We start from the raw sequence: 27841 nt of genomic DNA, 5'->3' as shown, positions 1-27841 counted from the left end.
GGTCGCCAATTGTTGGGAGAAATGTCCTTCTGGGTTCGGCTCCAAGTGGGGAAAAAGACACTGGAGACACGGAGGCTGCTTGGAAAGATGGTTTAATGGTGGACAGGACCACATGGCTTGAGCCCTGAACAGAAAAGGTGATCACATGCTTCAATGTTGGGGAGAAGAAGAGAAGGGAAGAGAAGGACTGAAGAAGGGCTTGCAGGGATTTTTATAATCTGTTCGGCCCCACCTATCTGTTTCCTGTTCCTGTGTAAGAAATGTATTCTGATTGGCTGTCAGACTCACATGGGCCCATGCAAGGGCAACCCTCTAGGCTGCTGAGTTTTGAATCCAGGTTTGATTGAGTTCAGATGCCATGTGGTCAGTTGAGTAAAGGCTTATATTATCATGCCTTCATTGTCACTGCCAGAACTCTACACCCATCCCCCTGGAGCTGAACTCTTTATTATGTAAAGTGGACTAGCTTGGCCTTCTTAATGGCCCATTGACAAAGTGGGGATGGGCTGGAAGCTGTAGGAATTTACTTTGTTTAAAATGTGTTTCTCCCTTTTTTCACATCCAGGAAAATATAATATTCTGCCTTATCAATATTTCCTAGGATATTTCATTTTTCTGGGAGAGGGCTAGGTGATAACTTCCTACAGTAGAATATTCATTTTAATTGTCGCTATACGTCCCAAGAGTGATAGTTGAATATTTTTCCAATTTTCTAACTCTTTCTTTATTTGTATCACTAATTTATTATAGTTATCATCTTTAATTGTGGAACATTTTGCCGACACCCAGATCCCCAAGTATTTCACTTTCTTAGTTATTTGCATTCTGGTTGTTACTTCCAGTTCCTCTTCTTGCTTTTTTGTCATGTTCTTGGTTATCATTTTTGTTTTGTTTTCATTGATCTTTAATCCTGCCACTTCGCCATATTCTTCTAATTTTTGAATTAATTTCTGACTGGATTCTAATGGGTCCTCTAGTACAAATACTAGGTCATCGGCATAGGCTTGGGCCTTATATTCTTCATTTTTGAGTCTTAAACCTTTTATTCCCTGGTCCTAGGACTTTGAAGTGTTTCTGAGAAAGCTAAATATGCACTTTTGGAATCAGCCTTGATGTAGAAATTCCGATGGGAAAGCAAGGGTTAGTGGCCGGAAATAATTTTTAACTAGTTTATGTGGAACGTACAGATGTTGCATCTGCAATGGAATGGAATGAAATAGAATAAGTTTTATTTGCCATGTGTGATTGGACACACAAGGAATTAATAACTGTAATAATAACTTGGCTGTGATCCTCTAGACATTTCTTTTGATGGAGAATATAAACCAGTGTTCCTCTGTTTTGCATTGGTCCAACCATATTTAGAATAGTGTACCCATTTAGGAATGATATGGATAACTTTAACCATGTCACCAAGAGCAACCAAAGATGATATGGAAGAAGAAAGATATGAGAAATGTGCAAGTTTGAAGAAAACAGTGGTGAGATACAATAATTACGGTGCTGAGAGGTTATAAATTTTTAGTAAGTTTATGCATTGACCAGCGGAGCGAAGGGAGACAGCGCTGCTAAACATTCTCCATTAGCTCGCCCAATAGCGAAAAGGACAAATTAGATCGCTCGCGGAACTTCATTTCGCCAAGAGCGCGTGCGCTTCATTCCTGTTCTGTAATTTCCGGGTTGCAAATGATAGAGTGAGAAGGGCTAGAACGGCTTGGAAGGAGAAAGGCAGAGGATTTCGTCGCGGGTTCGCGCGTTGGTCCGGGGAAAGACCGTTACCCCCTCCCCCTCCTTTGTGCATCTTCCCCGTTAAATGTTGGTCCGGATCAAGCGCCATGCCTCTGGAAGTATTGAGTGGGTCCCTTAGGGTGGCAAAAAACACTCTGCCCAGCCACCTGCAGAAAGTCGATCTCGCGCATTTGCAGCTGGGGCGCGACTATGCGAACCAATATATTCAGGTAAAGGCAGTTCGTGCATTTCAGAGGCATTTCAGATGCCAGCCTTGAAATACGGGGTGGAGTTTACGGGCTGCAGAAAAGTTGCTCTGCCTCTAGTTTTCCAACATAAAAGGCGCTCAAGGAGGATGAGGTATATTTAATGTTTATTAAAAAAAAATGGGTTTATTTAATCCATTGGGACGGATTCCCAAATAAATGGATGCAATTTATCTTCCTAAAACAGCCCACTTGCTAGGGAAGATTGTCCTTTGAGCGTTGCCCCAAATGTCAGGCAGCTAGATTTATCTTTGGAATTGCAAAATTCTGAATTCGATGATGATGATGATATCTTTAATATTACAAAACAATATCTACCTATCCCGGGATCTTGGGCAGGACTCAATTGATAGACAAAAATCCAGTCTGAACATCTGGCTAACTTTACATACAGCTATAATATATTACATTTTATGCCACCTGACTCCCAGCATCTCTGGGTGGTTATACCCCTTCCTGTCTTTTAACTAGATGTGATTAGATAGCCTACCCCCTCTTGTAATAAGCGCTAGGTTCAGTCAAACTTAAATCTCGTGTATGTTTTAGTCCTACAAACATAAAGATTCCTTTACAAAGTGTCTCTCTTGCATTGCTTCAGTTTAAAACTAGTTGCTGTTAAAATAGGTATCTCTTTTCCTGATATTTCCAATTCTTGGGGGGGGGGGGAGGAGACCCCAAACCCAGACTATTTTACACAAGCAATTTGGTAATTCTACATTGGATCTTTGACACACAAACACGGATTTACAAATTGGTCTCTAAACCTTAGGATTTGCTCAAATTAACCTCAGTTTAAGAACCATGGGTCTAATATATAGATATTTAGAGAATAAACAGAGATTTTTAAGTGGACATTTTCCATGTGGGAATCCATATGATCCATTCATGCTTTAATTTTAAGTTTTATTTTTGTTCTTTATTTTTCTGAAGACACACAAAGTGCCTTCTGAATCTTAGGCAATTTTACTCTATGTGGGTATATAATATACAACTTTGTTTTACTGATACAGAATTACAGCTGGAGAAATCTTTAGAATATAAAGCTAACAGGACTGGAATAAAAACCTATCTTGTGAATTATTAGGATTTTTTTAAACTTTAAAATAGTTTATGAAGCCATTTTTTAAAATTAGTAAACTATATCAGAATATTTTTTCTTTTTTATTCAGTATAAAATGAATTCTATGTATCAGTAATTTTCTGTTGTGCCATTTATTCCAATATAAAGATTAGGTGTGTTATGTTGTATCACCTATGCTTTGGAATATACCCTATGTGATTCAAGGTACAAAAATATATTGGGCCTGTTGTTGACATTTTTATATACAGATTCCAGTCTTTCGTAGGAATCTTTGCTTTTCCTTGATGTTGAACAAGTATTTCAGTTGCTGTTTACATACTACTTATGTTTATTCTGAGGAAAACCTTTGCAGAAAAATCATGCAATCAGACTTCATTGGTATTCATATATACTGCGTGCATGACATTAAGCCAAAGATGATGTGTTTTTCATTGCTGATAATGGGCGAACTGAGAACGACAAAATAAAATGGAGCATTAGGAAGAGCCACAGGAGTTTTGTAAGAAAAATGTTTTAGCTCAATTTTGTCAGCTTTCAAAATAGCCAGCAAAAAGAGTTCTATGTCTGCTCAGAAATAAGTTCTATTAAATTTATTGATACCTATTACAAAATTAGTGAAGGTAGCCTGAATTGCCATCATTATCCCAATCATAATACTTATTGTCAATGATCCACTGTGTAAACGTTGGCTTGAAGGGAAATGTAAATTATTTTATCTAACTATATTGAGTTCCTCTGAGAGTTGCTTGTGGCAGAGAAGTGATGATATTGTCTTGCCAGGTTGCATTTGCCTTATATTTATATTTTAGGAACATCCTCTGCCTCTGTAAAAAAAAAACTGAATCTCTTTAGTATTCTAGAAATATTTCGAAAGGATGTGGGAGATAATATTGTTTAAAGGTATAGTTTTAAGTTCTGAATATGGTTGATATTTATACAATTTCAAAATGTATTAATTAGAGTATTTTTCTCTGTTTTAGGGATCATTTGTTACATCCTATCAATTGATTAAACTTGCAAATGGGACACCTTTCTTCAAGATAGTACTTCAAGGTATTTCAGCACAATTACTATATTCTCATGATTCTTGGTTAGGTTGTATTCAACATGGATGGTGTGGGTGATATATACAGAATACAACAACAGTGAATGATCACAGAACATTTATATAGTTCCTGGGGGAATGGGTGCAAGTTATATTGTGCAGTGTGAATAATGTAAATATTGCTAAATACAATTTGAGAACAAAAGCTTTCCAAACTATGAATCTTGCTTTTTAGTATTTGTTCACCATGCCAACCTGTAAAGTGAAACAAGACGAGCATAATTTTGCTCGTAGAATGACTTGGGGGACAGTAAATTCTTTACACATCCTTCCCTATTAAAAATGTTCTGAGAACTACTGCATATAAAGAAGTGTTTTCTTCTTAACGGTCCAGGTTTTCCTTCACACTCTGATGAGAAATAATCTGATATGCTTAATCATAATATTGGCAAATGCGGGAGAAGTAGCTGTTGTAGACATGTAGCATATGTAGACATATGCAAATAGTGAGGCTGTGATATTTAACTTTTCAGAATCAGAAAACTCATCTTCCAGGAATAGCAGCATCTATATTTTAATATTTGGGAAACTGGCAGAAGATTGTGCCAAAGTTGTCCAACAAGGGGTAAGAAATTTTATTTTCTTGTTAGTAATATTAATATATATTGTATATCTATTTTACCCAATTGATACATGTGATATTGCAACACCAATCTATGTATCTTTATTTTAATTAATCAATGTTCATTGTCATTTTCCACAGATTTCTTGCTGGTTTTCTTCTTTTTGCCTCATCTTTTTTTTTAAAAAATTGCATGGTAATATGACAAATGGTAACGTTTTTTTTTCTTACTCTTTCAGTTGTCTTCTAATTGTCTTACAACCATTCACACTTATGATTTTTGCAGTCATGTTTTTTAGACAGACCATTGTAATCCAATACCATTTCTGTTTGCTCTAAGTGAGCAGCTGGATGTGTTAAAAAGTGAATATGTTAGATCTAATGAAGCTATCCAGCTCACAGTATTTCGTATGTAAGAAAACATGGGCTATTCTATACCAAAACCAGGAAAGATTCTTCTGTTATTTCTAAGACAAAATTTAAGGCTATATGTCAACCTAAGCAATGGAATCATTATCTCGATATCCTGAAATCCAATCATAGATTGCTTTTGTAGAACAGACAGTTGGCAGAATAACTTCTGCTGTTCAGGTGCACTTTTATGAAAGTTACAGGATCAGTAAGGCCCTTATCAATTTCCTCATCTGCTATCTAAGCAGATTAATCTGTTTGTACGAAATTGGAAGTATACTATTGAAAAAAAAAACAGAATGCCCCCTGGTTCCCTGAAAAGACATTCCTGGATAATAAGCCCAATCGGGCTTTAAGCGCATGCGCTAAAATAAGCCCTCCCCCAAAAATAAGCCGTACCCAAAAACATTGCAACACAGCAGCTGCCATGAGGTGACCACGAGGCTCGTCATTTCCTGCACTTCAAAAATAATAAGGCCAAGCTCTTATTGTGGGGTCAAAATAAAATAAGACCCTGTCTTATTTTCGGGGAAACGTGGTATTAAATGCTGTGTAACCTACTATTAAGAATAAGAACATAAAATGATTTTGAATTGAGTTTGACTCCTGGTAATTCCTTGGACACAGCCATCTGGTACTAGCAACTTGTAGGTATGGTATAAATATTTTCAATAAATACCTTTATATAAAAATTATATCTTCAAAGTATGGAATTGGAGAGAAAATCTACTTTGCCAACTCTAATTCAATCTTTCTATAAGTGTCCCGGAATGGATAAAAAAGATTAAAACTAACAAAAACAAAGTCGACGTCAATAAAGCAGGTTAAGAGACAGCAGAGGGAAATACCCATTTGGAAAAAATAAACTGGCAGTTTTTGAAGGAATATAGATACAAAACAAAGTGACAAAGTATAGAACGGAATGGAGTGCTAATACTAAGAAAATATGAATAGAAAGTCACTAATGGTTTAAGCAACAGCTATCATGAAAGGCTCCAATAGGTGATTTTTAAAAGTTGCAGATTCATATGAATAGAATGAATTGCAGACTCTTCAAGGAACCTTGTCAAAAGTCATTAAGGACTTTAAAGCATATAGCAAGAGCACTGAATTTTTCTAAAGAAAAAAATGTGGGCAGCCAAGTCCACTGATAAAATTGTGTGATCCAAGTAATGTGCCTGTTTTAAAATTGTAGCAACTGCTTCTGCACCTATTGACATCTCGTAGCATTGGCAATTCAACAGAGATAATGTATGGATTTATGGTCAAATAGGATCTTTTTTCTAATTGTTAAAGCCCTCACATCTTTTTTCAAGCCTTCTTTAGCTTTGGAAACTGCAAAACAATTCTCTAAAAAGATGTATTCCCTCATCTTCAAAAGCACTTCTTTCCAATGATCAACATATCCCTCTTATTCATTTGTTTAGTTTTATTTTTTAATGTGTTGCGGTACTCTTGAAGACTGTTTGTAACTTACCCATAATAAATATAAGAACAGATTTTGAAGAGTTAAACTTTAAAAACTTGCATGATTTACCCATCTTGGAGACTGTCTTCTCACAGCCATAAGATTAAGAAACTGAAAGTTCTTTGGAACAGCTTTGCTTTTTTTTATTGTTTTCCTAAATTCCATCAGGAAGGTTACATCGGGACCTCTGGTGCAGGCCTTGTTAGTAAGCACTATTAACTCTGCCTTATCTATATTTAATTTCATCTCCATTTACAGTGGATTCCAGTTGTGGATTCAGAATTTCCTGTAGTGTATCTATAATTAAAGGAAAAAAGAAAAAAGTGAATTGGATGGCAAATTGATAAAAAAAATCTCTACAAATTTTTATGCATCCTATATTTGTAAAGAGAGCCAGTTTGGCTAAGGCAGCAGGCTGTTGTTGTTAGTTGTGAAGTCGTGTCCGACCTATCACGGATGACATTCCTCCAGGCCTTCCTGTCCACTACCATCCTCTGAAGTCCATTTAAACTCACGCCTACTGCTTCGGTGACTCCATCCACCCGTGACTGACCGGTTTGATCGCCTTGCAGTCCAAGAGACTCGCAGGAGTCTTCTCCAGCACAACAGTTCAAAGGCCTCCATTCTTTGGTGCTCAGCCTTTCTTATGGTCCAAAGCAGCAGACTAGAAAGCAGGAAAGAGATGGTTTTAGTCCTGCCTTAGGCACAAAACCAATTGGATGACCTTGCGCCAGTTAATCTCCCTAAGTACTAGGAAGAACTACCTTTGAAACACCTAAATCCCTCATAACTTTTTTCCAGCCTACTTTAGCTTTGGAAACTACAAAACAATTCTCTAAAAAGATGTGTTCCCTCATCAAAGTATAGCCAGCCGAACAAACAGGTTTAAAGATAGTTTCTATCCTTGGGCTGTGAGACTTTTAAATACAATCACAATCACTCCATGCACACACTAGTTTTTTCTTTCTTTCTTTTTTCGTTTCTGTTATAATTTTGCACCAGTGAGGTTAAAACCAATTTCGTTGTATTTAAGTACAATGAAAGTAAAGATTATACTTATACTTCCAAAGCACTTCTTTCTTGTCAAAAAAGCCTCTGAGACCACTACAGAAGTTGCCAGGAGCCAAGTCTGGCTGAAAGACACACACATACTCATACACACTTTTTATTTTTGTAAAACGTAAATGCCAGTTCCTTTTCCTGACTTGGGCCCATCTTGAGAAAATAAAATGTAATTAAATAATATTCAAATCAGTGGCACTTCTACGTGAGTCCATCACTTTCAGTGGCATGTGCATATACAATTTGGTGAAAAAAAATATTCACCTATCCCTCTGGATTTTCTAAGCATTTGCAAATCTTTTCCATTGAAAGCTACGAGAGCTTTACGCTCTCTCTCAATAATATAAGTCAATCTGAATGAACGAATAACAGCAAAGTGCAGTTCATTGGTTTCATAAACAAAGTCATCTGCAAGCAATATGACATTGTGAAAATGTAATTGACCCTTTAAATTCAGCATCTGGTTGCATCAACTCTTGGCTTCAAGAGTTACAAAACACTTCTTTTCTCATCAGATTCAGTGGCAGAGGTACACAAAAAAGCTGAAAGGGAGAAAATACTTTTTCACAGAAATGTTTCATCAAGTCCATCAGACCTACAACCTCCGTTAATGTCAAACATCAAAAATGATTTATACAGTACTTACACTGGAATAAGCTATGTCACTACCCTGGAGATATTTGAAAATATTTTCTATTTTTCTGCCTCTGTGTGTGTATACAAAAGAGTTTTAAAGAAATTTCTGGGTTACTTATTCTGACAAGCTAATATAGTCTGGTTTAGATTGGCTTCATTTCATCGTCACTTGAAAGTATTATTGTGTTATTTCTCCAGTGCAGTTTTCAGATTATTGACATTTAAAACACGGTTTAGAAAGCATGTAATGGAAAGCTTCATTACAAAAGTCACTCTTCATAAAATGACATTTTTGACTTTATAACTACTTGGCTTTCAGTTAATACCACGCTAAACAATATATGTGTATATTTGCATTTATATTCATATTCTGATTTATAAAATATATTGGTGAAGAGGTCTTATTAAGAATGGACTTTTTCAAGAAACATTTTTATTTATTTTTATTTGCACTTCTTCAGACATTCTATTAGTTTTATCTCTATTATTCTGAAAACTGACTTTTTTCAAGAAACATAATGTTTTTATAATTATCTTACTTAAGTGACCCATCGCTTTCATACTTCCACATTTCTACATCTGATTTTTTTTTTAACTTGGTCTTGTTTTGCCTCATTTCCGCATTAATTTAAGTGGTTACTTTGCTAACCATAGCAGTCAGAAACAAATATGTGAAATAAACATTTAAACATCTTTCCTAGTATGAGAAAAATTACATGTATTTCTTGGTTAAAGTGGGTTTTATTTTAAATTTGCCATATACAACATGCTTAGTTATAGTTATATAGACATCATTCAGACTGATATTTGCACTTCAAATCTCTGCTCTTGGGTTTTTCTGTTACCCCATTCTACCAGACTGCTACTACATCAAGGTGGTTTAACCAATGATAATCTGCAAACCTATATTCTAAGCAATCCATTCTCCTTCTTTTGTATTGTATTTTTTTTTGTTATTGCATTTATTTAAAGTCTTTGTTTATTAAGATGCATTTTCTCTTTGTTAAAGATTGTAATATATGGAGACACTATTCGTCTTAAAATGGGCAGTTATATTCTGTCTCATTTTATTCATTTTAGCATTTTTCAAAATTCTAGCAATAGCACTAGTATTTAGACATATACTGCTTCATAGCACTTTACAGCGCTCTCTAAGCTAGGGCTGGCAAAACTCCTGGCCCATGGGCCAGGTGTGTCACGTGCTGGCCACGCCCAGTTTACCGAAGGGGAAAACAGTCCCGATACATCATGTGACGTCGCCGTAATGATGTTTGACACCCCTGCTCTAAGCATTTTACAGAGCCAGCATATTGCTGGCCCCCAACCATCTTGAGTTCTCATTTTACCGACTTTGGAAGGATGGGAGGCTGAGTCAAGCTTCAGCCAGCCAGGATCGAACTCCTGGCAGTTGAACACAGTTTGCCTGCAATATACATTCTAACCACTGCGCCACTACAGCTCTTATTATCAGCATCTTCTTATAATTTTTTAAAGGTAGAGGTGATGTAAATGGTATAACAATAGTGACAGATATAGTAACATGCTAATTGGCTATATATATTTTTGTTTTCAATAGGATATCATCATGGTGGCTGGATTCAGCTTGACAAAGTCCACTAATGATCCCGATAGACATGGATGTCAGGTGGAAGTGTCTGAAGAAGCCGGCTCAACAATCTATGTATATTGAGCAAGATTTTTTTTCTCATTCTCTCCATTTATACTTAATTTGTAGTTGACTTAGGCAGTGATTTTAAAAGATGACGATAGTTATTAAAATTAATGAAAATCTAGAACTTTTACAATAATACATAAACTTATTCCTTTTGTACAGTAGAAACTACCAGATTTAACCCAGTAATGGTCAAAGTTACATCTCTGTTTCATATTTTTCCTTTCTAGTAAATAGGAGCACTAGTGGTCATTATCAATATATAACAAAGAAAGTACAAAGAATAATTTAAATTTATACATGATGTTTTATGTTGTTTAATAATGCTTGTTTTAGATTATTTTATGATGGCTGCTGGGAGTTTTGGAAGCAGAATGCAAATAAATAAATATGTAATTAAACAAAAAGTTAAAAATACTAAAACCAATATAAATTTTATAGTTGCTTTAAAAGGAGTATTACAGTATACTATTAGAAAGTTGTGTATCTTTAATATAGATATAGATATTTTAGTTAAAATATCAAATAATGCTATATTTTTGGATATTTAAATTTAAATATTTAAGTTATAAAAATCTGAATTTCTCACTGTCCCTTATTGATGTAATTAAGTGTTATAACAATAGCACTTATTGCTAATAGACTTGTATCCTGCTTTACAGCCTTCACTAAGTGATTTACAGAGTCAGCTAATTGCCCCCAACACTTTTGGTCCTCATTTTCCTCACCTCTGAAGGATGGAAGGCTGAGTCAATCTTGAGCCTGGTGAGATTTGAACTGCCAAATTGCAGGCAGCTGGTAGTCAGCAGAAGTAGCCTGCAGTACTGCACTCTAACCATTGCACAACCGTGGCTCATAGGAGCTCACCCTAGTTATAGGAGAAATAAAATCCCTAGGTAGGATTAGTGAAGATGTTCCTAATTGGTAGAATATGCTTAGTGTTATGTTTTCAAAATAGTGAATTGGCAGTGAATTAGTAGTGGTTCCAGATTCCGTTCCAACCGGTATGGTTGGAACGGCCCCGGCATCACCCACATGCCCGCGTGCAATGCATGTGTACATGCATCGTACTTACCTGCACCGCTTCCTCAAGCCTCCGCGACGCTCCAGCTGCTCGGCGGAGCGTTGCGCAGGCACCGTATGCGCCATTTGCGTGCACAGAAGTGCTAAATGCTTAAAGCACAGGTAAGGACCGAGGGTGGGCGGGTGGACCCTCCGGAGCACCGTACCGGAACGGTATCCGGTGCTCCAGACAGGCTCCGGTATGCCCGTACCGGGGCGTACTGCCTGCAACCCACCATTGTGAATCTATTTGCAAAGTAATACTTTATTTTAGAGAATGAACAGTGATGAATAAGAAAATGACATCTTATTCATGAGATCATTTTCATTTTACCCTTTTTCATAGCACCTGAAATAAATGTCTATTTCTGATATAATACTTAATTTAGCGTTTAATCTTGATAAATATTTAATGAAAACCTTGTTAAAATATTGGCATGAAGAATCTGAAATTACTATCAGTTTTTTATAGTGTTAAGAATTTTTTTACCCCACAGGTTTGTACTAGATCATCACGAAACGTGACTGGGGCAGGAACAACATCCCTGGTAAGTTTGAATCAATTAAATTTTGTGGGCTGAATATCTAAAAATAAGCTTTCTCTATATTTTGCATTAGGTTACAAGACCTAGACCAACCTTATCCAGACTGGATAGATGATGTTGTGTCCCTCCCCCTCTGTTGAGAGAAGGCTGTTCAGTTTTGACATAGATGACTTCTTTGAACCCGCTTTCAATAAATCCTTCCATTCTCCACCATCCAGTCAGAGTTGAAGAAGCTTATTGGATGAGAAGCAAAACATTTTCAAAGAAGAACCAATTGCCTCTGGAAAAAGCTCCTTTGGGACATCTGCTTCTGTATTTTTTAAAAAATGAGGCATTATGTAAATTTGCATGACGAAATCCACTACTTGAAAAAATTAATTGACTAGTTTATATGGGAAAAATCTATCTTTTTTCCATAATAGTTTCTACTATTTTAAATCTTTAAAAAAAAAAAAAGTTCAGTCACAGAATTTTTGACCAGTTTGCCATAGATCATTTTTTTTTATTGTTTTAATTAAAGAAAAAAAACACACAAAAACATTCTTCATTACATCTTCCAGAAAGCATGTCGATTGGTTACAAATAAATTTCGTGCGTTACTACAATCATTCTTTATATTTCATTCATATTGAATTGTACATTTTAAATCAAAAATCTTTATACCATCAATATACCATCATTCTCATTTAACTATATTTGTTTAAACGTGCTTTTGTCTAGAATCATTTATATTTATATTATAATAAATCTAGACAAAATTTTATTGCTAGAATTTATAAGTACCCAGGAGAGATTACATCTTTATAACAAAATCTAAACAAAAAAAAATATTAATAAAATTAGTAAATCTTTTCCCCAGGTCCCATATTATAGTTTATATCCAAATTGTTTTTACCAATTAGAGTTATTATTTCATTATTATTGTCATGATGGGTTATCTGTTAACGAATACACATTTTAAAAACAAAAACATTCTATAAGCAGCTACAAAGCTCTACTTATTAATTACCAAAAATTAACTAAGATCATTTTCTAATTGGATCATTTTTATTTTATCTTGCCAGCAAGTTGCTCCCAAATACACATACACGCCTCTGAATCAGCTTAAAAATGGAACTGTAGTCAACCTGTATGGGGCTGTGAACTTCTTCAAGCCTCCATATTTAAGCAAAGGAACTGGTATGTATGATTGAATATACACCTTATCATTATAATATGTTAAAGCATGTGCCTTTTTTTAAGCAAATGTGTGTCCAAGTCGATTGTGGACTAGTGGTCAATTTCAGACAAACTGCCATAGCTGATGAAGTAAACATTCAGTCATATCAAGTCCATTCTGGAGAAAGTTATGGAAAAGGCGGTCAAATGATAGCAACAGAGGATCAAATGGATTATCTGGATCCATTTCAATCTGGTTTTAGGCCAGGGTTCATTGCAAAGGCAGTGTTGGTCACATATGTTCATGATGTTTGGCAGAGCATGGTATATCCATCCTAGTGTCCCTTGTTCTCTCAATGACTTTCAATACTGTTGACCATAATATCCTTCTGGACCAGCTGTGGGGATAGGAATAGGGGGCACTGTGTGGCAGTGGTTCCTCAGGGGTCAGTTCCAGTTGATGATGACAGATGGAAAGAGATTGATTCATGGCTCCTTGTGTGTTGGGTGCTTCTGGGCTTGATGATCTTCACTCTGGTAGATTTGCCATTACTTTGGGGTGCAATATCATTGGGATGCTGATATAGTCATCATCATACCAAGCTGTGTAGGTGAAGTTATCGTTCTATTGACCAGTGTCTGGAGGTTTTTCAGGTCTGGATAGGGTAGAACAGATCGTTCAATGTTTAACAAGACTGTGTGCTTGTTTGGAGTCCCAGTACCTACAACTGATTTAATATGCAGTAATGGGCAGCTCTCAATGTCCCCATGTGTTGCCACTGCTACACAAGCTGCATTGAATGCCAGTGGCTTCCAAATGCAATTCAGGTTGTTGGCTATTGCCTATAAGCCCTGTATGGCAGAGGGGATTGCATACCTGAAATAATGCTTGTTTATTGTCTTCAATACATTCTGGCAGAAAGGGTATGCTCTAGGTCCCCTCCATTAGATGTTGTCATCTTGTGGGACTAAGAAAGTGTGCCTTCTCTGTTGCGGCCCCTTTCCTTGGGACAGTCCCCCCTCCCCCCGAGATCAGGACAAGAGTCTCTCTCTCCCATGACTCTAGAAAGCTTTGAAAATCTGGTTTTAGTCCAAGGCCTGGGGTTGATGTTATTTGTTGAATGACTCCTGTTTTGCTTTATTATTAGAGCATTTTAGTTTGGCTGCCTATGATTTAATATCTTTAACGTCTTTAGTTTTGTGCTCTGCTCAGTGTTCAATAATTTTGGTGGTTATTAAATTTAAATAAATAAATGAAATAAATTGTGAACGCGGAACGCGCGGCCGCCGGGAAGCTAGCTTCGCCCGGGAAAGGCCGCTGGGCCTTTCCGGGACGAAGCGCCGGCGTCGCGTGGAACGCGCGGCCGCCGGGAAGCTAGCTTCGCTGAGGAAAGGCTCCTGGGCCTTTCCTCGATGAAGCACCGGGCTGGCGTGGGCGGCAAGCCTCTGCGAGGCTAGGCCAAAAGCCCCCCACCCTCCCCTCTCCAGCCTCGCCTGGCTGGCTAAGCCCTAAGCAGTCTTAAACAGTCTTACCTGTCCTCCTGCCTCTCTGCCTGTCTGCTGCCTGTTGCAGCATCGGAGAGCTGCTGATTCTGCCTGCTGGTAAGTAACCTGGTTTTTTTTCTTTTATTTTTTTAATGTATTTTAAAATAATATTTTATTTATTGTGCATAGAATTTTTTAAAATAATTTTATTTAAAAGTATTGAGTATAGAATATTTTAAAATGGTTTACTTCAATTTATTGTGTATGGATTCTTTTTTTAAATTGTCTCAGACTATTTTAAAAAAGATTCTATCCAAAATAAATTAAAATAAACCATTTTAAAATATTCTGTACTCAATACTTTAAAATGTATTGTGTATAGAATTGTTTTAAATTGTTTTATTGTAATTTATTGTGTATTGAATGTTTTTAATGCTTTCATTTTAAATTATTGTGTGTGGAATAGTTTGAAATGGTTACAGTATAAATTATTGCTGGTGGAATAATGGTTACAGTTGGTACAATACCTTAAAATAGTTATAGTATAAATTATTGCTGGTGGAATACTTAACAATGGTTTTTAAGGATTTTTTTTTATTTATAGAATATCTTTTTTAAATTATTGTTTGGGAATTTTTATGTTTTAATTGTTTATAAAATATATTTACTACAAGAAATGTTATTCCTTTTTGCAAATGTTTTCTTTGTGGTGCAATATGTTGCTTAAAAGTGTTCAGACCAGGTTTATATATCTCAAAGTGGGTGCTTTTCTATGGGCAGGCCAGGTTGGTGCAAGGCAGCTTTGCCACATTTAATGTGTTTCACCCTGGTTGTTTAGGTAATTCTGAGGTGGTTGCTGGTTCTGTGAGCTTCCTGGCACTGTCCTTTATAATTTCCCACAATGCCTTGATGGTTTTATTCCAGTGGCTTTGTCTTTCCTGTCCTTAGGGTTAGGGGGGAAAAAACACTGGTTTCATTTGCAGTCTTTGGGGGGGGGGGGGGGACAAAAAGGAGAAAGAGGGAGGAGGTGGGGGAAAGTGGGATCCTTGCTGCTTTCTGAGCTTGGTGGGTTTTTTTGCAGACATTTCACTACCAAACTAGGTAACATCATCAGTGCTAGATGGGGTTGTGGGGAAAGGAGGAGGAGGAGAAGTCGAAGGACAAAAAGGAAAAAGATAAGGAGGGAGAGGACTGTGGGGTCCTTTGGTGTTCTCTGAACCTGGTGGTTTTTAATTATTTTTAGGGAATTTTTATTTATTTATTGTTTATAGAATGTTTATTACAAGAAATGTTATTCCTTTTTGCAAATGTTTTATTTGTGATGCAATATGTTGCTTTTAAGTGTACAGGTTGGTGTATGGTATGTGTCTCAAGGTGGCTTCTTTTCTATGGGCAGGCCAGGTTGGTGCAAGGCAGCTTTGCCAGATTTTGTGTGTTTCTGTGTGATACCTGGTTGTTTAGGTAATTGTGAGGTGGTTGGTGGTTCTGTGAGCTTCCTGGCACTGTCCTTTATAATTTCCCACAATGCCTTGATGGTTTTTATTCCTGTGGCTTTGTCTTTCCTGTTCTTAGGGTTAGGGAAAAAAACTGGTTTCATCTGCAGTCTTTTGGGGGGGAATTGTTTTTTTTTTGTGTGTGTGTGTGTGTGTGTGTGTTTTCCTGGCACTGTCATAGTTTGTGTTTGTGGGTATGTAATGTCCTGCAGTTATCTACACATTAATAATGATCAAGTACTAATAATATTTCCTTATACATTTTAATGACCTTTCCTTTCATAATTGGTGTTTTTTTTCATACTTTTAGATTTCTAATTGCTGTTTTTGTTAGTTAGCAATTGATAAAACAAATTCCACGTGAAAAAGTATTCAAAGCCTTCTTGGTTTTAATTGTCAATTTATTCATTCTTGCACATTCTAATATTTATTCATTTTCATATCTTTGTTTTTTCCACTGTTGTGCAAACACAATTCCAACAGCTGTTAACATGTGTAAAATTAAATATGTATTTATTCCCTTTGAAATACAAGTAGTAAGTAGTAAGCTACTTACCTTCTGTAAGTAGCTCTTTTATTGTTTTGTGTACTTATTTTAATCTTATTTAAGTAGTAAGTGCACAAAATAATAAATTTCCTTTTTTATATCTTCTTTTTGTAGATCATTCATTGGGGCAAAAAATTCAGTGACATTGTCTTGGCCACTCCCACCCGGTCACATGACTGCCAAGCCACTCCCACCCGGTCAGATGGCCGGCAAGCCACTCCCACCCGGTCACATGGCCGGCAAGCCACTCCCACCCGGTCACATGGCCGGCAAGCCACTCCCACAAAGGAGGCCACACCCACAGAGTAGGTTCCAAAAAATTTTGAAACCCACCACTGCTCTTTACCCATTATGGAATTTGGTTTAATAAGAAATGCAAACCTTTTGCTAATGTGAGACTGTTTCCTATCCATTAATTTTGAAATGCAATTTTGACATGCATTTTTTTTCTTTGTAATTGTGACACTGATTAAGTAACCACATTGGTGAGTGCCATTGGATGAGGAAAGAAAATATGCAATATTGAAGTAGCCAACTTTTTAAATTGCTAACATATGTGTATTTTCATTTGAATTTGTTTCTCCATAAACAGAATCTGAATTTTGCAGAGTCCTTATGCAATTATATTTTTTCCAAGAATAATTACTTTAAAACAGGGATCTGCAACCTTGATAACTTTAAGACTTGTGGACTTCAACTAGCTGAGGAGTTGTGGGAGTTGAAATCCACAAGCCCTAAAGTTGCCATGGTTGGAGACCCCTGCTTTAAAACATCCCAAACTAAAGTACACCATGAGAAAAACTTGGAAAGCTGGAAAGTCATGCAGAATTTTCAGAAGAGTGTGATATTGTTGTGAGACTCCACAGATACTCAGTAAATTTCTTGTAGAAACTATGAGAGGGATCTTGGAGTCCTAGTGGACAACCATTTAAATATGAGCCAGCAGTGTGCAGCAGCTGCCAAAAAAGCTAACACAGTTCTAGGCTGCATCAACAGAGGGATAGAATCAAGATCACATGAAGTGTTAATACCACTTTATAATGTCTTGGTAAGGCCACACTTGGAATACTGCATCCAGTTTTGGTGATGTAAAAAAAATGTTGAGAATCTAGAAAGAGTGCAGAGAAGAGCAACAAAGATGATTAGGGGACTGGAGGCTAAAACATACAAAGAATGGTTGCAGGAACTGGGTATCTCTAGTTTAATGAAAAGAAGGAGTAGGGGAGACATGATAGCAGTGTTTGGGGTTGGACTAGAAGAGCTCCAAGGTCCCTTCCAACTCTTCCACCCTATCCCATCCTATCCTATCCTATCCTATTCTCCTAACAAGAAAGATGAAGAATACACTGTGAAATTTGTGATTCTTTCTCATTTAAATCTCCCCCTTTTTTTCAGATTAGTACAGTTAGGCTTATGTGTTTTGAAAAGGTTATTATTGGTTCCTTTCCAAACAATTTACAAAGCTATTTTGGCCTACAAATTTTATTTAAATATGCCAATAAAGTGTAATTTGGATAATTAAAATACCACTGCAAATGTAACCATAATCATACTTAGCTTTGAAGAAGTAAATGAAATGAACAGAAGTGTATTGGAAATTTAGATAATTTGGAGAGGCGTATAATTTCTTCTTACTGTATAATTCACAGACTGTCTCTATTCCTGTAAAATCGCTTACAAAAAAATGTTTTTCTTTGCTTGTGTGTAACGTGGGTTATAGAACCATAATAAATCTTAGCTTATAAAACTAGTACAACAAAGTCATTGTAAATAATTGGTTGATTCCAAATTTAATGACAATTATTTATTTTCATTGAAATAATTAAAATTTAATTGACAATGATTTTTGTCATTGTAATAAAATGGACTCATTGCTTTAAAAGGGATTTAACTGCTTAAATAAGGAAATTTGCAATGACAAAATATGAATCTTCAAAACAAAGATTCCACGTAGTAATTGCTTTTAGGCATAAAACCTTTGAAGTATAGAAAATAATCCTAGGAAGTAGCTCAATTGAATATTTGTTTTTTTCCAGTAATTTAATTTAGATTTTCATAGATTACTCAATTCGCAGGGGGGGAAATCCTTATTTTTTATTTTTTAAATATTATGAAATGATTCCCACATACCATAGTATTGTAAAATGTTACCTCGTTTTATAATAGCAATTATAGTACATAGTTATTATAATTTCATTTATGAAGAAATTGTTAGTTGCAAAGTCATGTCCGACCAATCGTGAACCCATGGACAACGTTCCTCCAGCCCTTCCTGTCCTCTACCATCCTCTGGAGTCCGTTTAAGCTCACGCCAACAGCTTCGGTGACTCCATCCAGCCACCTCATTCTTGGAAAAAATGTAATTGCACAAGGACTTTGCAAATTTCAGATTCTGTTTATGCAGAAACAAATTCAAATGAAATTGCACATACGTTAGCAATTTAAAATTTGGCTACTTCAATATTGCATATTGCATATTTTCTTTAATCAATCCAAAGGCACTCACACCAATGTGGTCATTTTTTGCTGACTTGCAAAAAATGCAAGTCAGCATCCCTTCAAAATTAATGCATAGGAAACAGTCTTACAGTTCTTCCTGCCTATGAAAAGTGACACAAGTTTCATACAATTATAAAAGTCTTAGACATCTGCCATTAATTTCTATGTGAGTGGATTTTTGAGTTTTTCCAAAATTAGCACCCCAACAAAACAGTTTTCCATTCAAAAACGTTCGTGAGAAGATATATTAGAATTTGTATGAAAACATGACACTGGATGGATATGTTTTTGTTTTGCTGAGACAAAAGCAAGAATTTTTTATTGTATATTTTAAAACTTTGGAAAAATTAGCATACAAAGATTTATTTTCTTGTTTTATTTGTTTATTTTTGTAAAAAAAAACCTGTCAGGGAATTACTTTCAAATAAAGTAGATGCGTAGAAAAACTCTCTAGCTAAAACACTTTATGTATAAAAACCTGTATTTTTTTTTTAAAAAGGTTTTAAATCATTCATGGAACAGATGAATATTCTGGTAACAAATTGTCGGATGACAGCTATGAAATAGGTTGGATTTTATTGATCCCCTCATCAATTCATATTGTTTCTTGATTTTAAATCAGCAGATAGATCTAACTAATTTGTCCTTAAAGGAGAGGAATACAGTTTGTTTGCTATGGTGGCAACAACACAACTGACGACATTTTTGTGTGAAAAATAAGCTATTGATATTCAGTCTGCTACTAATTAACCAGATTTTTCTATTTATGATACGAACTTTTCAAATATTGCTTCCATTCATTTGTATTGGCCCTGTGACAAGGAATTAATACTAAAGTCATATGGAATCTTACAGTTTAGTACTTATATTCCTATGTATACGTCAATTGTGTCAGGGATATGGAAACCAAAGATTTCTTTGCATGTTAAACATTCTTTTTTATTCTTTTTTTCAACATGTCCAGATTATTGTTCAATGGTGACCATTCTAGATCAGTCCAACGCGAAGTTGGTGTGTTCATTTTTTAAGGCATTCAGAGATGCCCTTCCACAGATCTACAGAATTGGAGATATTGTTCGATTTCACAGAATAAAGGTAATTTTAAAGCACTTCCAGCCACGTTGTAAGAAAGCTGCACTATAAACTGTTCAAAGGAAACAGGGCAGATACTTCTTGGCATTAATCTTTGACAGAGAGAATTGTATCTTTGATGGAAAATGCATATTGGTTGCTCTTACCCAGTAAACTGAACTAGAAGGCTCCATGTGGCCTTTGCGTGACCTGGTGGGGGATGCAGTGGAGCCAAACAAAATAATGAATTTAATTTTAATTGAATTAAATTTAGATTACATCAATTATAGATAGTAGAATAATTATTTAGGAATGTTGCTTTCTACTACATTAACATCAAGATAAATTTTTAGACAATTCCTGGGCTTTAATGGACTGTACAAAGTCTTGAGTTTTCTGCCATAGCAATATTATTCTTGTAGATAAGCAGAACTAAAGCTTTCTTATAATACTTTGTGCATTTTGTCTTTGTCTTATGATAAGGGTGGGTTTTTGTATCTGCTCTGTCACCCTATGGATCTTCAACTCTGATCTATGACAGCAAAGTTTTTTTTTCCTGTGAGATACTTTACTTCTGTGCTTTAATGTTTAAAGAAACGCAAGCATTCACAAATATTACTTAGAAATATTTTTTGCTCAATCTTCTTGGTCATTACTCTTCCTTATTTATTTTTGTTTGCCATTCTTTTAGCAGAATCTTAATGTCCTTGAACTTGTAAATCTCCTCTCTCACTTTTCAACATGTTTCAATGTTGGTGGAGCAGGGGATAATTTGAGTATAATTTTGCAACTTTGCAAAGTGAACTGGTTGCAAAGTTTTACAGCTGAAAATTGTGGGTGTTTACTTTATTCAATGGTTTTGAATTAGGGATATATTTACAATATTAAGCAATATTAATATTTGGTATGCAGCATACCTCAAAAAGCATGTTTGATTGCATGAATGTTATTCTGGTGGATTTTTTAAAATTTTCAAATATGGCACTAGAGAATGAAATGTTCACTAGAGAATGAAATGTAAGCAAACTTACATTAGGCATTAATTTAGATCCTGTTAAAATTTGTGAATTTTTTAAAGGATTATGTATCATTTACTTCATATGGCACGTTAGTTTAGGTCAGTGATAGCGAATTTTTTATCCACTGTGTGCCCAAACTCTGCGTGCATGCATGCCCAAACTGAAAGGTGCAAGCAAACGCTCAAATGTGTGAACATGCACACATGCATGCGTGGACATGTGTACATGCGCAGCAGAGACCCAAAGACCAGCTGGCTGGTGGCAGGGGGGGGCATCCCAACACCGGCAGCACAGCAAGAGATAAGATCTTTTTCTTTTGTGAGCTTCTGTTTCGTCGTTTGCAAGGAAATAGAAGTTCACGAAAGAAACTCCATGGAGATCTGACCTGGGGCGACGGTGTGCGTGCCAGCAGGGAGGGCTCTGCGTGCCACCTCTGGCACGTGTACCATAGGTTCACCATCACGGGTTTAGGTTACTGTTTTAACAGAAAGGTAGTATTCATTCAGCAACTGCTTTGTACAGTGACTCTTCACAATTATAACTGATGAAAATGTAACTTTGTGACCAATTGCGTTTAGGACTTTCATAGGTTTGTAAAGAAAAGGAAAACTGAAATAAGCTCACAATCACCATTGCAGTATGGTGACCACTTCAATTGATGATCCCAGTTGTAATAGGCATGTTTTTAGATGCATGTTAAAATGAATGGCAAAACCACAAAACAAAGTCGCACTTATTTTGGCCATGTCATGTGTGGGAATTCACTGGAGAAAGCAATTATATTTGGAAGAATTAGTGGTAAAAGGAAACCAGGCCACCAAAAAACACCAAAGAACACAGTTGGTTGACACCATCAAAGTTGACACCAGCCAGAGCATAGAAAAACTCAAGTAATGCAAAATTGGAAGATGTGGAGAGACCTGGCCCATAGAATCACCAAAAGTCGAATATGACTAAATGGGTATCTTCATTGTCATCAAATGATAGGATTTGCTAATTTGCCACATTCCATCAAGCATATCACAAGTGTTGCATGCTGCAGTTCCACTGCAGTTCTGTGAAAATTGAATGCAGGTGTGTTTGGTGTTCAGTTGCATGCAAATTTAGAATAACAACAGTTTAATTAAGCCACTTAATCATTTTAGTTTATGGGTTTTGGTATTCTTACATAGAGATACATGACAGTTAAACATAGAATGCACAGACTTTTAATCAATGCACAGACGAAACAACATTTCTTTGTTGCTTATTTATTTAGATTAGAGATTGTATAAACAAATCAAAAGGAAAATATTAAAAAGCAAGAGAAGAAAAACAATTCACATGTTGATAAGCCATTAAATGAGCTGGTTTATGCAATGCAGTACTGACTGTGACAGAAATTTTGTCAGTGTAGATATATTCATAAACTGGAATAGGGCTTAGTAACAAGGTCAGCTAATGGGAGCTGAAACAGTTTGGAGCCTGGACGTGGCTTAAATTCAACAGCACAGGAAGTCTGTGCTGAGCTCAGTCTGCTGCTCTGAACTGAAACTGAAACTCTACTCTCCTCTGCCTGTGTTTGCTTATACATGCTACCATGTTGGAAAACCTGCTTTTGGTATTATATATTTACTTTATGTGTTATATTATATATAAAGAGAAGTTAATGAATCCTGCTGAATCAGTTACCTGTGTGCTTTGTGGATATGATTGCTGCAACAAACTCTGACAGCATTATTTAACTCTCCTAAAAAACTTGGGGCAGTAGTCTGATAATATAATCCATCTGTTTTCTATCATATCTTTTAAGTACAAAGGGTATCTGAAGATTCGTGCATCGACTGCTACAGAGGAATGCATGAGCTAAGGTCTTCCGTTCCTCATAAACACATTTCCTCCAAAATGGGGATATTCTGCCTAGAACTGCTAGGTATCTTATTAATATAGTTCTATTGCAAAAAAGTAAATAATGATTAATTGAGTTTTTTTTTATATTTATATATATATATATATATATATATATATATATATATATATATATATATATATATATATATATATATATATATATATATATATATATATATATATATATATATATATATATATATATATAAACATTTTTATATAGAGAGAGATATACATCTATACAGATATATAGATGTATATGTGTTGGTAGGATTTTAATTAGGGGGTAATAAGCTATTAACAATCTGCATCAGTAAAATAAAATAAATGTAGTGTTTCTAATGAGAATATATACATATAATTATCAGATTGAGAACACCATAGCTGTTTGAAACATAAGCAAACATATTTTGATCATGCATTCTGTCTTTTGGAACAAAAAAAATTAGCTTATAGTTGATCATACTTAACTTTGACATTTAATTTAACATCTAACCCAAGGATGCTGTTTTTTCTTAAATGTTGAATCAAAGCAACTATAGATATCCACGTTTATTTGAATGGATCAGGTCCCACAGCTCACATATTCCAAAATATAACTCAGTAGGCTGTCATTAAAGCCCCTTCAAGGGCAACCATATAATTGCTTCAGCAAGTTGAAGTTCTGCAAGAATTCACTGAACCTCATGCTGTTACTGATGGTAGTGATGATAAAAACAAGATAAATCATGCCATAAATCAATCCCTGCATATGCATATGCATCTAGGAGTTATGAGATATTCAATATGTATATAAATACATTAAAGCTGATACGAGTCTTTTATAAAATTCCCCAATCAGTTGTGGAAAGAATCCATTCCTCGAACAATCTTAACTGATCTTCTCCAAACCAGATGTCTCCTTCTGGCCCAGTTGACGCCCATTGCATCTGCTGACCAAAATACTGAACAAAATTGCAGTAGACTCAATAAAGAGATTAGGAAAATAAATAAAGATACAGAGGTAGGAAAGATGAGACAAATATATTCTCCCATTGGGGAAAAATAACATTTGAAATTATGTACATTTTCCTTATGGCATATATTGGTGACCAGCTAAGTAAAGAAAATAACCATTTCAAGTATCATTGTACTGATTACAGAAACTGATTTATTGCACCAGAGACTAGTATTATTTTTATTTTAGGAAGATTTATTACCTGGAGTACCTAATTTCGAAACTGCTATGCCTTTCAAATGTTGATCATTCTTTTAGCAACCAACTGCAAATAAAAATGCTATAATCAGATGTTTATTATAGTATAACAGCTGTTTTCATGAAGCATCAACAGTGCAGGCTTATATTGTTTCTAGTTCAAACACACTGAAATTCAACATTTTTACAATCTAATGGCTTCCTTCAGAAACAGGGAGGCAATCTGTAGTACTGTGTTAGTATCTTTACTGCCACATTATTAGTCACTTTATGCGTTTAATTCTAGAAGGTATCACACTTTGTTTTCTGCAAATAAAATGGCCATATGTCAGGGGTGTCAAACTTGTGGTGTCAAGTGACATATTGTGACTTTCCCCCGCCCTCACTAAAATGGGTGGGTGTGGCCAGCACGTGACGCATCCGTCCCCATGGGCTGTGAGTTTGACATCCCTGCCAGATGTGCTCAGTTTATATGTGTGGGATTTCAGATAATGACCCCAATCATATAGAAGAATGGAGGACTTTCTCGGTTCCATCAGTTGAAATTAAAAAAAAAAAAATCAAATAAGCAAATATTCTGAAACCATAGTTAACCAATTATTAACTGTCATTTGACACTTTCTAAGCATCTTGATTTTTTTATTTCATAATTTTAGTATTGGAAGCCGATATGAAACCTTGACGTTTTAGGAGGAACTTTAGATAACATCATTTTTATTCTTATTCCTGTAGATCAAAGAATTTAATCGCCAGATGCAAGGGACTTCAGGCCCTGGATTTAGTTCACTTACATTTGATGGTAACATTGGAGCTCCAGTGATTCCCCGAACATCTAGTCAAACATTTACATTTACGGATGAAGATAGAAAAACCGTGGAAGACATGCGAATTTGGGTGGCAAAAAATCTTCTCAGTCTGCCTCCCGTGAAAAAATTATCTGAAATTTATCCACCAATGTTTTTTGAATTCACTGGCAAATTAATAGGAAAAGCTAAAGTGGATGGATCTTCTTATCTTCTCAAGGTCTGTTGTATTGATTATTCCCATCCTTGCACTCATTATATTTTCATTCAACTGTAATTTCACAGTAGTCATAGGTAGGCTATAATTGAAAGCATGCCCCCCCCCCCTCCATTAAAATAGTTTTAAATCTTTTGCTAGAAATGCTGCATTTTTAAATTTTCTGAAATTTTCAGAGACCAAAGGTTTTATTCAAGCAAGTTAATAACTTATGGTTTTCACTTATCGTGTTTAGCTCACTTTATGGTGGCATCTTTCCAAGCTGACTTCATTATTTGATGGGCCTGATTGTCATTCAAATAATTAATAGTACTTTGGGAAGAAAATAGTTTTTCTATCTACTTGTAAACATCCCTGCTTGAAGCCATATTTTTCCTACAGTATACTGTTAATCTATGAATATTTTAGTATTTCCCAACTACGGATTTTGATTTCCATTTTCCCTATAAAGCAGGGCAACTAGGATTGCTTATTAAACATAAACATATTCAAGTAAAAATATATTTCCTAGGATTGAACTGCTTTGCTTCTTTCAAACCTTAACGCTTTGCAACTTGCCAATGAACGGGGGGGGGGGGGTGTGTGAAATGCGAAGAGCATGAGAGCATGGAAACCATTAAAGTCACTGCTGCAGGTGTTGGAGGAAGAGATGGACTGTTCCCATAACAAAAGGACATTTCATAATTGGACAATGTGATCACCCAGGGGTGGGGAGAAGGGAAGATATTGTTTAACTAGGCAAGCATTTGCGCAGGAAAACCAAAGCTGGTTTTGTTTCTTCAGTACCAATATGGCGTATCCAATAAAGATTTACTTTTGAGAATTGAAATCTTCCCTAGACAGTTTCCTAATTTTGGGTTCGCTAGTTGGACAGTTAACATTCTCTTCTTTTAAATTATTCTTCAGGAAGATTGCAAAATAATGTTCTTTATAGAGAAATAACGGTCTCAGAAAAATTGAACAAAATGTATTTGAAGAAGCAGCTTTGGGAAATTATAGTCTTAACAACACCTTTAAGGCTCACGTTTTCCATCCTTTATTGTAATGTTTAATCTTTACTCTGGAATATTCTTGGTGCAATTTTCTCTGATTCCAAAAAGAGTGTTCTTTGTTTCACTGCAGGTATGGGATGGCACAAAATGCCCTTTCCCGTCTTGGAATGTGTTTGTTAACAAAGAAGACCTAGAAGGAGATGAATACGCTCTCCGCCAATTACAATACGTAACTGTGAATGTTGTAGCTTACGATAATCATGTTCATGTGGCAAAACTATTAAAGGTAAAGGAACTCCTTGACAATTATGGCTTTTATTTTTATTTTATTTTATATTTCTAGTTCTGTTTTAGTTGTCCTTTTTTTTTTTTTACTAAAAGTGAGCCTACAATTTCATTTATTTAAATTAAATGAATTTAATGTATATAAATTTTGTAATTGCCATGATCAGTTCTAACAAACCGAATCTCCCAGGGTAGAACAAGTAAAGAAAATTCAATTAATTTATTATGGAAGAGTTTCTTAATTAAAGGACTATGATATATCTTTTGGAATGCAACTATGAACATTTGGAAAAGAGATGGAGTCTTCAGTTTCCTTCCTATTATTCAGATAAACTATTTGGTGTTTTTTTTTTTTTTTTTTTAAATGTAGCTTTTCTTATAAATTACGCTGTTTCATTTTTTTCATTTTTTAATTTTTTTTTAAATAGCCTTTTTTCAAGGAAAAAATGAACATGGACTTCTATGAATTTGTGATTTGTTCATAAATATTAATTTCTAAATGTTTCATTTTGCGATTCGTAAACTTTTTGGGAATCCTGCAACGTAGAAAGAAAACATTTTAATCTTTATTCCTTATTAGAGTGTCATTTTGCTAGGAAGGTTATTTATAACATAGGAATTATTACTGCAATTAGCTCTTAAATACGGATATATCTAGTAGTATTTCATGTACAAGATTGCCATATAATTCCATTCTACTGTTAAGGCTGAAGTTGCCACATGTAATCATCCGCTTACTACCTATTGTTTAGCAATTAATCAAAATTATGATGGACCAACCTTGAGGCTACTTACAGTTCTGATTCACAGTTTCAACGGTGCTTCTCTCCTACAGTCACATGGCCAAACTTTAGACGCTCAACAGCATGGCTGCATTTACAGCTGTTTGCAGCATCCCAGGGTCATGTGACTCTGTTTTACAGCAGTTTTGCCAAAAACAGACACTTAACCCACGTCAGGGTTCCAAGCAATAATCCCAATGAAATAAGTCTCGGAGGCTTGAAGTTGTTCAAAGTTTCATTTTATTAGAAATGTCATATTGACACACCTTCCAGGTTTTTCCCACCCAAAGGAAAATCTAAGCACCTACCCAGCCCCCACATCTCCATCACATGGTCCAATCAAAGCACCATCCCAATTGGAGATGCCTCCCAGTCACACCCCTCCAGGTGCAGGGCAGAATGTTCTTGACTCTCAGAGAAAGGAATGTTGTTATGACTATATGCTCCATACAATCCCCTCCTCCCAGTTTCCCACAGACTAAATGTGGCAGGCCGGAAGATTCAATGCCCAAGGTGGCTTCCAGGCCTGACAACCCACATAGTTAAAAACTTTTTCCAACTTACCATTGTTGGTATGGCTCTAACGTAGCTGGAGAAAGTTGCATTTTCTTTTTAGCCATTGGCATTCTCACTTGCACTGCTAAACATGAATCACACTGCAATGCAGTCATGTACCAATTAATGCCAACCATGTCTCCGATTCCAACCTGCCATATGGAAAATGAGCTCCAGTTGTTTGGGAATTTACATTTGTAAGTTTGCTGCTTGGTTTTAAGCCATTTTCACTAAATAACCCTTAAGTTAACT

At 35.7% G+C, this 27841-nt stretch overlaps 1 protein-coding gene across 1 annotated transcript in view; it reads left to right on the top strand.

The window, feature by feature from the left end:
* Positions 1–1689: 1689 nt before the first annotated feature.
* POT1 (protection of telomeres 1) overlaps positions 1690–27841 on the top strand; it is a 49049-nt gene continuing 22897 nt past the window's right edge. Inside the window, exons 1-9 of the mRNA XM_081957469.1 lie at positions 1690–1958; positions 4056–4128; positions 4654–4745; positions 9896–10000; positions 11551–11601; positions 12663–12777; positions 19745–19875; positions 24688–24978; positions 26098–26253. Of these exons, the coding sequence (XP_081813595.1) occupies positions 1836–1958; positions 4056–4128; positions 4654–4745; positions 9896–10000; positions 11551–11601; positions 12663–12777; positions 19745–19875; positions 24688–24978; positions 26098–26253 (1137 nt within the window). The 5' untranslated portion in view covers positions 1690–1835. The remainder of the gene's footprint in view (positions 1959–4055; positions 4129–4653; positions 4746–9895; positions 10001–11550; positions 11602–12662; positions 12778–19744; positions 19876–24687; positions 24979–26097; positions 26254–27841) is intronic.

Source organism: Natrix helvetica, assembly GCF_964273705.1.
Source record: "Natrix helvetica genome assembly, chromosome: 6".
In the NCBI taxonomy this organism is placed as follows: domain Eukaryota; kingdom Metazoa; phylum Chordata; class Lepidosauria; order Squamata; family Natricidae; genus Natrix; species Natrix helvetica.
This window is presented reverse-complemented; position numbering and strand designations above follow the sequence as displayed.